The sequence below is a fragment of the Muntiacus reevesi genome, chromosome 2 (genome assembly GCF_963930625.1).
Source record: "Muntiacus reevesi chromosome 2, mMunRee1.1, whole genome shotgun sequence".
NCBI classification, from domain to species: domain Eukaryota; kingdom Metazoa; phylum Chordata; class Mammalia; order Artiodactyla; family Cervidae; genus Muntiacus; species Muntiacus reevesi.
This window is the reverse complement of record NC_089250.1, coordinates 107722337-107736342: the sequence shown is the minus strand read 5'-3', so window position 1 is coordinate 107736342 and position 14006 is coordinate 107722337. Positions and strand designations below refer to the sequence as shown.

Sequence of the window (14006 nt, the reverse complement as noted above, 5' to 3'; positions counted from 1 at the left end):
CTCCTGTACTCCTATACATCAGACAAATGAGAAAAAACCCACACCGAAATGAGTAGAAAAGGCTGAGACACAATCTCACCATAAACTCCATTCCTGGCACAGTAACCGGTGGTTGGGAGGGAACTCACAGATCTGAGCTTCTAACTGAGCAGTGGGAGGTTTAAATCTCACATCTTGCACCCCACCTTTTGAGACCTACACCTGTGAGGTAAGCCCCAGAATATCCAGATTTGAAAGCCAACGGAACTTGCATCTAAAAGACCCACAAGGCTATAGTGAACTAAAGAACAGTTCTTTAAGTGCTCATGCCTGGCTACCCTGCAGGGTCCAGTGCAAAGGTAGTTGAGTGAAAAGTGCCCAGTCTTTCTGTGAAAGAGGCCTATTTGCTTATCTTAAAGCACTGGCCTGAGAGGTAGACATCTAATTTAATATCTAGGAGCCTACTGAAATATTCTCCAAAGACAGAGGCTTGCACTCTCCCTCTGCCTTGTTCCAGGTCTCCAGTATCTCCTTGAGAAGAGCTTGTGCACATCTAGTGCCCTGTTCTTTGCAGCAGCTGCCCAAGTGACACCCCTTGATCACCTCCCTCTGGTGGCAGCAGGGTTTATGTTCACAGGTTCCATAGGACTGTAACAAAAGAAACCATTCTTAACTGGCTGCCACCCTCAGGGCACAGCATGGATATAGCAGACTAAAATACCGCCAGCATTTCTATGAAAGTGGTACCTTTGCTTATCTTGGAACTTTGGCTTGTGGAGAAGGCTTCTGGTTTAATACGCATCCAGAGACCTGCTGAAATACTTTCTAAAGATTGTAGAGGCCAGTGGGAGCCATCTTTGCATACCTTTCTGCCTTGCTCTAGGTCACTGGTATCCCAGAGTAGGATTTGTGTGCATGTCTAGCATCCTGATTTTGCAGCTGGCACCCAGGACACATCCTTTGATCATGTGCCTCTAGTGACCACTGGTGCTTACATTCTCAGGTCTCATAGGACTGTAACAAATGGAGAAACAGTTGTTAACTGATTAGCCCGTCCCAGGGCACAGCACAGATAACCAGCATGAAATGCACCCCAGTCTTTGTGTAACGAGGCTTACTAACTCATCTTCATGGCTGTGGCTGAGGGGAGGCTTCTAATTAAACACACGTCTATGGTCTGACTATGAACTTCTTCAGAGACTGGGCAGGCCAGTGGGCATCATTTTTGTGCTCTCCCTGTACCCTGTCCCAGATTGCTGGTATCTCTGAACAGGGAGCTTGTGTCTGTGTCTGACTTTCCAGCTTTTGTGACTGCCACCCGGAGAACACATCCTTAATAGCTTGACTCTGGTGACCAGTGGGGCTTGTGGTGGTAGGTAGTCCTACTTTGTGCTACAAAGTAGCAGTTCTTAACTGTCTGTCAAGTCAAGGCTTAGTGTCCGGTTGAGCAACTAAACAAGCAAAAACAAAACAAGCAGCACATATTTAAATGTTTGATGAGGTTTTGATATACTAATTGCAGGTATACACTGGTGAAACCATCAGCATAATCAATATAATGAATATGTTCATCACCCCCTAGGATGTCTTTGTGCCCATTTGTAATCCTGCCTTCCCACTTTTTCCCAGGCAAGTCCCAGGCAACCACTGATCTTTCCATCTTCCATATCCTTACTGGTTATCTATTCCTGTCTCTGTCAGTTATTGAGAGAAGGGAGTTGATCTCTGACTTTATTTGTGAATTTGTCTGTATCTTTCCAGTTCTATCAGTTTTTGCTTCGATGTTTTGAAACTCTCTTACTAGGTACATACACGGTTAGGATTATTCTGTCTTCCTGGTGAATTGACCCTCTTTCATTATATAACTGACCCTCTTTATCCTTGCTAATATTTCTTTTGCTCTAAAGTCCACATAGTCTGATATTTATGTAGCTACTCTGTCTTTATTTTGATTCACTTTGCATGATACATCTTTTTCCATCATGATACTTTTAACCTACCTATATGATTATATTTAAAATAGGTTTCTTGTGGACCACATATAGTTGGATCTTGTTTTTTATCCAATATGACAGTTTCTACCTTTTAATTAATGTATTTAGATGATTTATATTTAATGTAATTTTTGATATGTTTAGATTAAGGTCTACCATTTAATTGTTTGTTTTCCCCTTTTATGTTACTCTTTTACCTCTTTCCTGCATTCTCTTCAGATTATTTGAAGGTTTTTTTAAAAATTTTGTTTACTTATTTATTTTTGGCTGTGCTGAGTCCTCCTTGCTGCACAGGCTTTTCTCTAGTTGCAGCGAGCAGGGGCTGCTCTCTAGTTGAGGTGCATGGACTTCTTACTGCAGTGGCTTCCCTCATTGAGGAGCACAGGCTTCAGTAATTGTGGCAGGTGGGCTCAGTTGCTCCTCAGCATATGGGAGATCCTCCTGGACCACAGATCGAACCTGTGTCTGCTGCATTTAGGCAGATTCTTCATCACTGAATCACCAGGGAAGCCCTGAAGATTTTTTCATATTTTGTTTCAATTGATTTTGGCAGAGGAATTTAAGTATATTTTGTTGTGTATCTTTAATGGTTGCTACTGGGATTATAATGTATCAATATGTAGTTGATTTTTCACAGTTTACTAAGAATTTATAGTTTACTGCTTCAAGTGGAGTATTCTCCCAAGTTTATGGTATAGTATCATATGTATTAGGCTTCCCTGGTAGCTCAGCTGGTAAAAGAATCTGCCTTATGTGCCGAAGACCCCAGTTCAATTCCTGGGTTGGGAATCCCTTCCTGGCGAAGGGATAGGCTACCCACACCAATATTCTTGGGCTTCCCGGCTGGCTCAGACAATAAAGAATCCGCCTACAATGTGGGAGATTTGGGTTCGGTCCCTGGGTTGGGAGGATCCCCTAGAGGAGGGCATGGCAACCCACTCCAGTATTCTTTCCTGGAGAATCCCCACGGACAGAGGAGCCTGGCCGGCCGTGGTCCATGCAAGAGTTGGACACAACCGAGCAACTAAGTGCACATCATGTGTATTATATCTACGTAAGTTGAAAGCTCGTCCAGATACTGTTTTAAGGTTTTATTTTGACTGCCAAAATAGTCTGTTATATTTATCTGTAATAGGTATTAGGTATTTCTGTTGTTCTTTATTCCTTAAGTTCCATATTTTCTTTCTGGTATCACTTTCTTCCCACTTGAAGGATAACGTTTTTAAAGCAGTTCTGCTGGTGATGAATTCTCTTGGTTTTCCTTCATTTGAGAACATTTTTATTTTGTCTTCATTCTTTTTTTTAAGGTCTTTTTTTTTTTTTTTTTTTTCAAATATTTATTTATTTATTTATGACTGTGCTGGGTCTTTGTTTTTGCCCACAGTCTTTCTCTAGTTGTGGGCAAGCAGGCTCAGGAATTGTTATGCATGGGTTCAGTTGCCCCCAGGCATGTAAGATCTTCCTGGACCAGGGATTGAACCTGTGTCCTTTGCATTATTGCAGGGCAGATTTTTAATCACTGGATCACCGGGGAAGCCCTGTCTTCATTCTTGAAAAATATTTTCACTGAATAAAGAAATCTGGGTTGAAACTCTTTTCTTTCAGCACTTTAAACTGCCTATTTTAAATATTTTTTTTCTTCACCTTTGATTTTTAGCAGTTAGATTTTAAGCCAAAGTTTATCTCTTGTATCTGATGAACTTGAACTATACTTTGTTTTGTTGATTTACATAAGCTGAAAATACAATCGTTTTAGTAAAATTTTAGGATAATTTTCTGCATCCATTTTTTAGAATAAATTCTAGTATTAAACTGAAAAATGAATCTCTAAATATTGAAGGATAGCTGGGACTTCTTATGTAAAATTATATAGTTTCCATTTACTTAAGCTCTAATTTTTAGATACCAAAATTATATATGTGATTCAGTTTCATTTATGTCTTTTGACAAAATGAGTAGCTGTCATCTTTAAAACAAACCTGTTACATGTTCACTCAAGAGCGTCAACTGAGACATATGCACATTTACATTATTTTTAGTGCAAATTCAAGATGGGCAACTGCCATAATTTAAAAAGATTGTTAGACTTAAAATAAAAAACAATCATTTAATCCTTTTGAGGGTCATCTTTCTCATTAATGAAAAGGAGGAGATAGTGTTTAGGTCACCCTGTTAACATTAAGTGACTGTGGAAGTTCTTTGAAGAGAAGTTTGAGATCCACAGAAAACACCCTAGGCACGGCAGCATAACATCCAATGTTTTTAAGTTAAAACCCAAAGAATGAGGGTGGAGAAATGGACGGGGAGTCATCTGATTACATTTTCAAATTATACATGCTGTATTTTCACCTTTCAGCATACTCTCTCTTCCCCATTGTAATTGAGCCTATTAGAATTTTAAGAGAAGTAGGGAGTAAGGACAGAATGAAATAGTTCATCCACATTTCCCATGCTTCACCCCCCAACCATGTTAAGAACTGATCTAATCCAGCCATCTCCTTCATTTGACAAGTAAAGAAATCTAAATATAACAGGATGAACCAATCATGTATCAACTAAGTACTTTATGTCTGTATTTGCTTTTATTTATTTTGTTTGTTTGTTTGTTTTTGTCTTTTTTGTATTTGCTTTTAAATGACAGGAATTCTCAGTACATGCCAGGCTGTCCTTACATGTCCCCTCCTTTTTTTTGGATAGATGCCCATGGTAAAATATGTTCCCAACTATAGTAAAGAATATTCAATGAAAAACATAAATCCATTCAAGTTAACTTTTGAATTCTTTTGGATATTATGGTAATAACTTGAAATGTAGCTAGTCTAAACTGAGATGTGCTATAATTGTAAAATACACACTAGATTTAAAAAACTCAGTATATAAATGTAATGTAAAATATCTCAATAAGTTTTCTATTGATTATATGTTGAAATCATGCTATTTTGGATATATTCTGTTCAGTAAAATATATTATTAAAATTAATTTTACCTGTTTCTATTTACTTTCTTAAAGGTGGTTGTTATGAAATATTATGCATGTGGCTCACATGTATTTGTGTTGAACAGTGATGCTATAATTAGTAAGCATATATTTTCCTTACTTATGAGATATCTGATCCTAGACTGATTTTCATTTCTTTGTAAAGGACTAGGAAAGGCTTTTTTTTTTCCTGGGAACTCTGAGGATTTTCCTGTTCTTGGTATTCTGAGATTTCATAAGCATACACTGAATTGCTAGTAAGTTTTGTTCATTTTAGTTAAATGAGAAATTTTCTGCTGATACTTTCTGAATTATCTCGTATGTATTTCTGAATGAGAAAAGGTCTCGTATGACAGAAGACCTTGTATTGAGTCTCTGTTTTTCTATAATTCACTCTTCTATTTTCTCTTTTCTATTCTGTTGTCTTTTTGTCAGTGGTCCAGGGAGATAACTTTTCATAATTTCTTGACAGTATATTAAGAAATACGAGGAAATGGGCAATCACAGTTTTGTTGTTCAGTCGCTAAGTTGTGTTGACTCTTGCAGCCCCATAGAATGCAGCATCACAGTCTTCCCTGTCCTTCACCATCACCCAGAGTTTGCTCATATTCATGTCCATTGAGCCAGTGCTGCCATCCAACCATATCATCCTCTGTATTCCCCTGTTCTCCTCCTGCCCTCAATCTCTCCCAGCATCAGGCTCTTTTCCAATGAGTCAGCTCTTCGCTTCAGGTGGACAAAGTATTGTAGCTTCAGTTTCAGTATCAGTCCTTCCAGCGAATATTCAGGACTGATTTCCTTTAGGATTGACTGACTTAATTCCTTGCAGTCCCAAGGGACTCTCAAGAGCCTTCTCTAACACCACAGTTCGAAAGCATCAATTCTTTGGCACTCAGCCTTCTTTATGGTCCAACTCTCACATCCATACATGACTATTGGAAAAACCATAACTTTGACTAGACAGACCTTTGACAGCAAAGTAATGTCTCTTCTTTTTAATACACTGTCTAGGTTTGTCATAGCTTTTTTTACAAGGAGCAAGCGTCTTTTGATTTCATGGCTGCAGTCACCATCCTCAGTGATTTTGGAGCCCAAGAAAATAAAGTCTGTCACTGTTTCCGTTGTTTCCTCATCTATTTGCCATGAAGTAATGGGACTGGATGCCATGATCTTCAGTTTTTGAATATTGAATTTTAACCCAGCTTTTTAACTTTCCTCTTTCACCTTCATCAAGAGACTGTAGTTCCTCTTTGCTTTCTGCCACAAGTGGTGTCATCTGCATATCTGAGGTTATTGATATTTCTCCCAGCAATCTTAATTCCAGCTTGTGCTTCATTCCCCCAACCGTTTCGCATGATGTTCTGTTCTCTGCATATAAGTTAAATACTCAGGGTGACAATATACAGCTTTGGTGGACTGCTTTCCCAGTTTTGAATCAATCCATTGTTCCATGTCCTGTTCTAACTGTTGCTTCTTGCGCTGCATACAGGTTTCTCAAGAAGCAGGTAAGGTGGTCTGGTATTCCCATTTCTTGAAGAATTTTCTTCAGGTTGTTGTGGTCCACACTGTCAAAGGCTTTAGCATAGTCAATGAAGCAGAAGTAGATGTTTTTCTGAATTCTCTTGCTTTTTCAATGATCCAGTGGATGTTGGCAATTTGATCTCTGGTTCCTCTGCCTTTTCTAAATCCAGCTTATACATCTGGAAGTTTTCAGTTCATATACTGTTGAAGCCTAGGTTGAAGGATTTTGAGCATGACCTTGCTAACATGTGAAATGAATGCAGTTGTGTGGTAGTTTGAATATATTCTTTGGCATTGCCTTTTTTTGGAATTGGAATGAAAACTGATCTTCTCCAGTCCTGTAGTCACTGCTGAGTTTTCCAAATTTGCTGGCATACTGAGGGCAGCACTTTCACAGCATCATCTTTTAGGCTTTGAAATAGTTCAGCTAGAATTCCGTTACTTCTGCTAGCTTTGTTTGTAGTGATGCTATTAAGGCCCACTTGACTTCACACTCCAGTATGTCTGGCTCTAGGTGAGTAATCACACCATCGTGGTTATCAGGGTCATGAAGATCTTTTCTCTATAGGTCTTCTGTGTATTCTTGCCACCTCTTCTTAATTTTTTCGGCTTCTGTTAGGTTCATACTGTTTCTGTCCTTTATTGTGCCCATCTCTTCATGAAATGTTCCATTGGTATCTCTAATTTTCTTGAAGAGATGTCTATTCTTTCCCATTCTATTGTTTCCCTCTATTTTTTTGCACTGTTCACTTAGGAAAGCTTTCTTATCTCTTCTTGCTAGTTTTAATTGTCTACAACTCTTTCTTGTTCTCTGTTTTTTTTTTTAATCATAGAGGCATGTTCTGCCTTTATAACTGATATTTTCTTGAGTACATGTGAAGTTTCAAATTAGATTTGTTTTTAAATTTTCTTTTTTTCTGACTTATCTCCTTCTTTTGCAGTCAGTAGTTCATTTTATTATGGATAGGCTTCTAGAAGGTGAAGCACATTTTAGATGAGCATGTGTAACCAAATGTGTAGAAGCAGAAATGCAAAAAGCTTCCTTTGGGAGTTGTGATATTCCGATCATTGTATTACTGTAAGCATAATGAAATAAGGGCCTCAACTGGCATGAAGAAAGTGAGAACTGAAGGAAAACAACTGAGTAATTATGCCAGAAAAATAAGTATAATTGGGAGCTGATTTCTCCACTCTAAAAATTCCCACAGCATCCTCTTACTGAACTCATTGTATCTTTCCTTGCAACATTATTGCTTATGTCTTTCTTACAAAATTGTGACTCTTCAAGGCAAGGATTGTATCTTACTCATTCAGTTTTGTGTTGTTGTTTTTTTTTTAAGTATTTAGTGATCAAGCACTATTCCAAATACTAGAATAACGCAATCATCAAAAACAGAAAATCCCAGCCCTCAAGAACACTTAATATATTTCCTTTTATCTTTCTTGGTGCTTAGTATTTGACAATGCTAGGAATTCCCAAGGCTAAATTTATAATTTAGCCCACCTTTAAAAGGGCATCTGGTCCCATCACTTCATGGGAAATAGATGGGGAAACAATGGAAACAGTGTCAGACTTTATTTTTTTGGGCTCCAAAATCACTGCAAATGGTGATTGCAGCCATGAAATTAAAAGACACTTACTCCTTGGAAGGAAAGTTATGACCAACCTAGACAGCATATTAAAAAGCAGAGACATTACTTTGCCAACAAAGGTCCGTCTGGTCAAGGCTATGGTTTTTCCAGTGGTCATGTATGGATGTGAGAGTTGGACTGTGAAGAAAGCTGAGCACCGAAAAATAGATGCTTTTGAACTGTGGTGTTGGAGAAGACTCTTGAGAGTCCCTTGGACTGCAAGGAAATCCAACCAGTCCATCCTAAAGGAGATCAGTCCTGGGTGTTCATTGGAAGGACTGATGCTGAAGCTGAAACTCCAATACTTTAGCCACCTCATGTGAAGAGCTGATTCATTGGAAATGACCCTGATGCTGGGAGGGATTGGGGGCAGGAGGAGAAGGGGGCGACAGAGGATGAGATGGCTGGATGGCATCACTGACTCAATGGACATGAGTTTGAGTAAACTCCGGGAGTTGGTGATGGACAGGGAGGCCTGGCGTGCTGTGATTCACGGGGTCGCAAAGAGTCGGACATGACTGAGCAACTGAACTGACTAACTGAACTGAACTAAAAGGTCATATTAAGATGGCCAATTTGAATTTGTTTAGGTGTGTTGCAAAATGTCTCCTGGTATTAAACTCATCTCTCTTTATACAAAAAGTGATTATGCTTTCAGATAAAACTAATATCCCCTCACCTTAGTTAGAGGTAATACATCATTTTGATGTAATGAAAAAGTATCATCCTGGGAAGCGTCCAGGGTTCTAGTTTGGCTTTACTGTTGAATAGGTTTGCACATGAATAGGTCTGCAAATGAACCCTTTTATCTGTAAGAGTTTCATATTCTCATATATAAAATAAAGGATTGGTATTTTTTAGTTCCAACACTTTGAGTCTGAAAGTGGGACAGAATTTTCATTTCTGTTCAAATAATGTTGTGGCTAAACCATCTGAATGGGATTGGAAACAAAACTGAGAGCTAGCATTTCATGTATTTCACCCAAGTTTTAATCAATGACTAAGCATTATTTTTTCTGTTTTACAGACTTGGGTCTGGATCAATATACAATAAAACGCTTTGATGGAAAGGTGAGTGAACTGTGACACAACATGTATAGCCTGTTGTTTATTAAAGTTCCTCTAAAGTTATTTGTGAGAAATTTCTGAATACCTGTTTATCTTATTGAAAAAGTTTGGTGCTTACATTGGGAGACCTGTAAGTGCCTTCAAATGGTTCTACAGAAAAAATCAAGCAGAAGGTTCTTCTGTGTTTTTGCGTACAAAGTAATACTGTTGGGTTGTCTGCTGTGTATAATGTGGGCTAATTGAGTGTGTTTTGACATTTGAATTTTAATTTAGAAGCCATTATAAAGGTTAACAACTCCCCAATATTATATTTATAGTTCTTATAAAAACACCTATTTGATTTGACTTTCCTTAGACTTTGATAGTATATAATCATAACCCAAAGAAGAAAATTGCAGAAGTCCTTACTAGTAGTTTTAAAACAATTAGAAGAGCACCCCAATATGCATATAAATTTTGCATTATACTTACTTTCAGTTTATTTTATGCCTGAATAAATCATATAATAAATCATTAAGTATAGAAAATGAAACTTTCAATTTTATTATCTCAAAACAGTCAGTTAAACATATTTTTCCCTTTCAGGCTGAATTCTCCAAAAAGAAAAAGAAAATATTACACAGAGTCAGAGAGAAAAGTAAAAGCTCTATTTTACAGAGAAGGAAGAAAGCACAGCAGGAAGATCGAGCCAGGGATGGCTTTACAAAGCTTAACAAGAAGGAAGTCAGAAGGAAAATCATGAAGTGGCTGGAAAAGGCAGGATTACAAACTAGGCTCTAGATGGGTAGAAGTCAGGGTTAATAGAAGCTGATGTTGCAGGAATGTGTCAATCCTGCATCCTTATGTAAAACTACATGTATTGGTAAGGTGAAGATATAAGTGCTCAGATTCTTGCACAAGTGGAAAGAATGAGTGACTGCTTTAAAAGCTGAGAGATCTCAGCCAAGGCTTCCAGCCTAAAATTTACTTTTTCTGTTCAGGTGGCACAATGCCTCCATCTGTGGATATCCTCTTTTTAAAATCACATGTTCTAAAAGAATGATCAAAAAGAAAGGGCATTTAGATGCTAGTAGACCCAGATTCAGAGTTCTAGGTTTGCTTTGGGCCAACCCCATCTTCTCTCTGATCCTTGGTGTCTCTACTATCCATATAAAGGGTTACTGCAGACACTGGTGTCAGGGTCTGATTTCAGAGTCTCTGGAAGGTTAGGCCCCTGTCTTATCTATCTTTATGTCACTCACTTTATGCCAGAGTATGCTTGGCACATAGGAGGCAACCAATAAAATGTTTGACTGACCTGGGAAATAAATCAACTAGTCAATTGCATATTCCTTGGAGGTGTGACTCAGATGTCACTAATATCTTACAACAAAATCAATTTTATAGATCACTTGTTGGTTTGGTTTTTTTTTTTTTTTTTGGCTACTGAAGGAATCCAGAGTAACATGAGAATTCAGTCCTTTTTTGTAAACCTGAAAACATGTAAAGAAGTTGGATATATGTGCAAGTACAACAGCAACTTTACATGTTAAAAGGGGAATTTCCATTCCTAGAGATTTCCCAAATATAGAACCTCTAATAGTAACTCATGTTTTATATGTGCTCTTTACTTTTTCCTGTTTTGGCCAGTACTTGTCAACTTGATGCTAGTAATTTGCAACTTTTGGGTTGACTGATGAGCTCCACTTTTGTTTCAATTGATTTAAATTTATGACTTCTACATTTCTTATCATTTGTGTTGTTTGCATTTTTTTTCAATTTCCACTCATCTTTATAAAATAGCAAGAGTAAAATGCAGTAAAAATATAAAGTATTTGAGTTTCCTGAGCCATACAACAGATTCATGTTGAGGTTTGACAGAAAACAGCAAAATTCTGTAAAGCAATTATCCTTCAATAAAAGACAAATAAATTTTAAAAATAATTTAAAGTATTTGTGTACTCCTCTTGCTGTGTAGGCAGAAATGGCAGTGCTTCTATGTTTGGAAGGCAGTCTTAACAGATTATAGTTGAGAATGTTTATGCACTGAAGCACAAAATCTGAAATCAGAGAAGGAAAGGCAAGATTTAAGGATATCAATGTTATAATGTTTGAAAATATAGATTCATATGAAAGTCAGGTGTATAAAAGTTGACTTCATCCAGGGAAACAGATTCTGAAAGACAGTAAAAGAATGGGATGCTTACATAAGGAGATATAAAATTGAGCCAGTGACCCTGAGCCAGCTAGCCTGTTCCCCAGAAAAAGTGCACAAATTCCCCTTTCATCCACATAATGATATGCATGTTTAATTCCTTTGCTAGTTTCTTCATTTAAGTCCTGTATTCTATCAAATATATTATTAAGGTTTTATTTTAAGGAGTGAAGCTTGTGCTTCCTAAATGGGATACTTAAATTTAGTTCATGTCTAGTTTATGTCTTTATGAATTGTCTTTGTTTCATATAAAGTCTAACAAAGTAGTTTCTTTACTGTTTTTAAATCTTAAATAATGAAGAGTGCAAATTTCATTCAGTGCTTAATTAACTTAGTAGCTTTTTCAGGGATTTTTGCAGTGTATGAAGTTCTTCTCTCAATAATTATAAGAGTCAATGCTTCTTCAAGTGTTGATCTTAATTCTTTTCCTTTGGATCTTCGTGACTCTTGTTCTCCCAATCAGAAAATCTCAGTTGTTGAGTAGCAGTTTGCAGAGTGCATAACTCCTAAGATAATTTCCTGTTGAAAAAACAGATGTATGTGGTAATTATAGTAAATTTCATGCATGATGGTTAGAAACTTAGTAGAAGTTACTACTAAGAAAACACTCGAGGAGTTTCCCTTCAAACTTATTTTGATTTTTTTTTTCAAACTTATTTTGATTTTTAAACAGATAATTTTCTTTCTCCCTCTCTCGTTTTTTTAACTTGAAAGATGAACTAGTTATAAATTGCTTAGAGAAATATCTGTTCTCATCCTCTTTATTTCTCCATTGTTTTAACATTCAGCACAACATTTAGTTAAGTCTGTCATTTGACCACTTAGAAACTGTCTTATTTTATTGACTTCTTGTTGAATTGTACTTTCGTGTTTTTGGTCAATAAGAGCAAGAAGAAATGTAGAAGTAGAATCATTTTCCTGGAGTGTTTTCTCATTTGTACTTGAATTTCATACAAACTCCAGCAAAGTAGAAAAGAATGGCCCAATAATATTGACAAATAATTGCAGTTATTCCTTACTTCTCATCTTTTCTTCTTTTTGACTAAAAAATTTTCAAGAAGTAAATGAAACATTGCTGTTTCAACTGGTAGTTGGTGAAATTGAGTTTGATTAAGCACCTTTTGAATTTGGGGGGGAAGATCTTTTTTCCAGAGATCATCACTACCTTATGTTAATGTATGCTAAGGATGCTTCGCATACCCTAAGGATGCTTAGCAATTTCCTTTGTAGAAAAGTCATGCAATACATTATTATTGGAACTTGCAGCTTTTATGCATTTCAAAAGTATTTGCTAACACAGGCCTTGCATAAAGAAACTACAGTCAACGGCCTTTTGTTTTAAGAATATATTTTGTAGGGACTTCCCTGGTGGCGCAGTGGGTAAGAATCCACCTGCCAGTTCTGGGGACACAGGTTCATTCCCTGATCTGGGAGGATCCCATATGCCTCGGAGCAATGAGGCGGGTGCTCCACAATAAGACAGGCCGCAATGAGAGGCAGGTGCACCACAATTAGAGAGCAGCCCCTGCTCACTGCAACTAGAGAAAGCCTGCACAAAGCAACAAACACCCAGCACAGCCAAAAAAGAAAAGAATAAAGAAATAACTTTTAAAAAGAATATATTTTGTAGGTAAATGATATTTTAAAAAATATTCAGACTAGTTTAAAAACCTCAACACTTAAAGAGTTCAGATTTTCTATTTGAGGATATTTGAAAATTATTATAATTAGAGTGTTGGCACTAGTATACAGATGGTAACACAAAATGTGGTCTGACTTTTCTTTTAGTGAAATATATCATAGATTTTTAAAAAAATGCATTCTTTCCCCACAGTGTCTATACATTCTTGTTATGATTTGTTAATGCCATTATTTCATGAATTATTTCTTTAATGAAAGCTGTACTTTTTCCTGAGTTTAACTTTTTATCATCCAATAATTGGTCTATAAGACAAAGCACCCTTCTAAATAGAGCCTTTATTTTACATAGTTGTCAAATATTTGACCATGTAATTGCTGTCCTGAAACCCTTCATTTTCCTGTTCCTCTTACTTCTTCTTTTTTCCTTAGCATAGCACAAGTTAGAAATTACGTTTTATATTTTCTGTAAATTGTCTATCTGTAATAGACAATTTTCTTTATCTCAAACCCTACCATGAGTTTTTTTGGGTTTTTTCCCAAGTTATAGTAGAAAACTGCATTGTCTAGGTAAAATTATTTCTTCAAAGAATAGCAGTATTCCAGAGCGTTGAAGTAGTCAAAGTTCATGCTCTCTTTGAAGTAGTTAATGCTCTATTTTAAGTAATGATGAATTGCCCATTGAAACTAGTCATCCATCATTTTCATTCCAAAATATATTTCTTTTTTAGAAAACAGATTTTTTTACTCTTTCTTTTCTATCAAGTTTCCTTTTCCCCTAACCTCTCCCTGAACTTTTCAAAAATCATGCCTCTGGAATGAGTCTTTTCATTATTTGTAATTACAGTCCCCTTAGAATCTCTCCTAATTTGGAGAAAGAATTAACATGTGTTTTATTTCCATCTCCTTTATGATGCTGACAAGAATTTTTGTTTACATGGAAGAAACATTTTAAATCAAATTGAAACATTGTCCACATTGAGGTGAAAGAGAGGAAAGTACA

General features: G+C 36.7%; 1 protein-coding gene across 2 annotated transcripts in view; it reads left to right on the top strand.

Moving 5' to 3' along the window:
• The window catches only part of MICU1 (mitochondrial calcium uptake 1), a 214755-nt gene that overhangs the window by 48764 nt on the left and 151985 nt on the right, over nucleotides 1–14006 (top strand). For both annotated transcript variants that reach the window (XM_065922545.1, XM_065922544.1), the window contains exon 5: nucleotides 9131–9174. In XM_065922545.1, the coding sequence (XP_065778617.1) occupies nucleotides 9131–9174 (44 nt within the window). The remainder of the gene's footprint in view (nucleotides 1–9130; nucleotides 9175–14006) is intronic.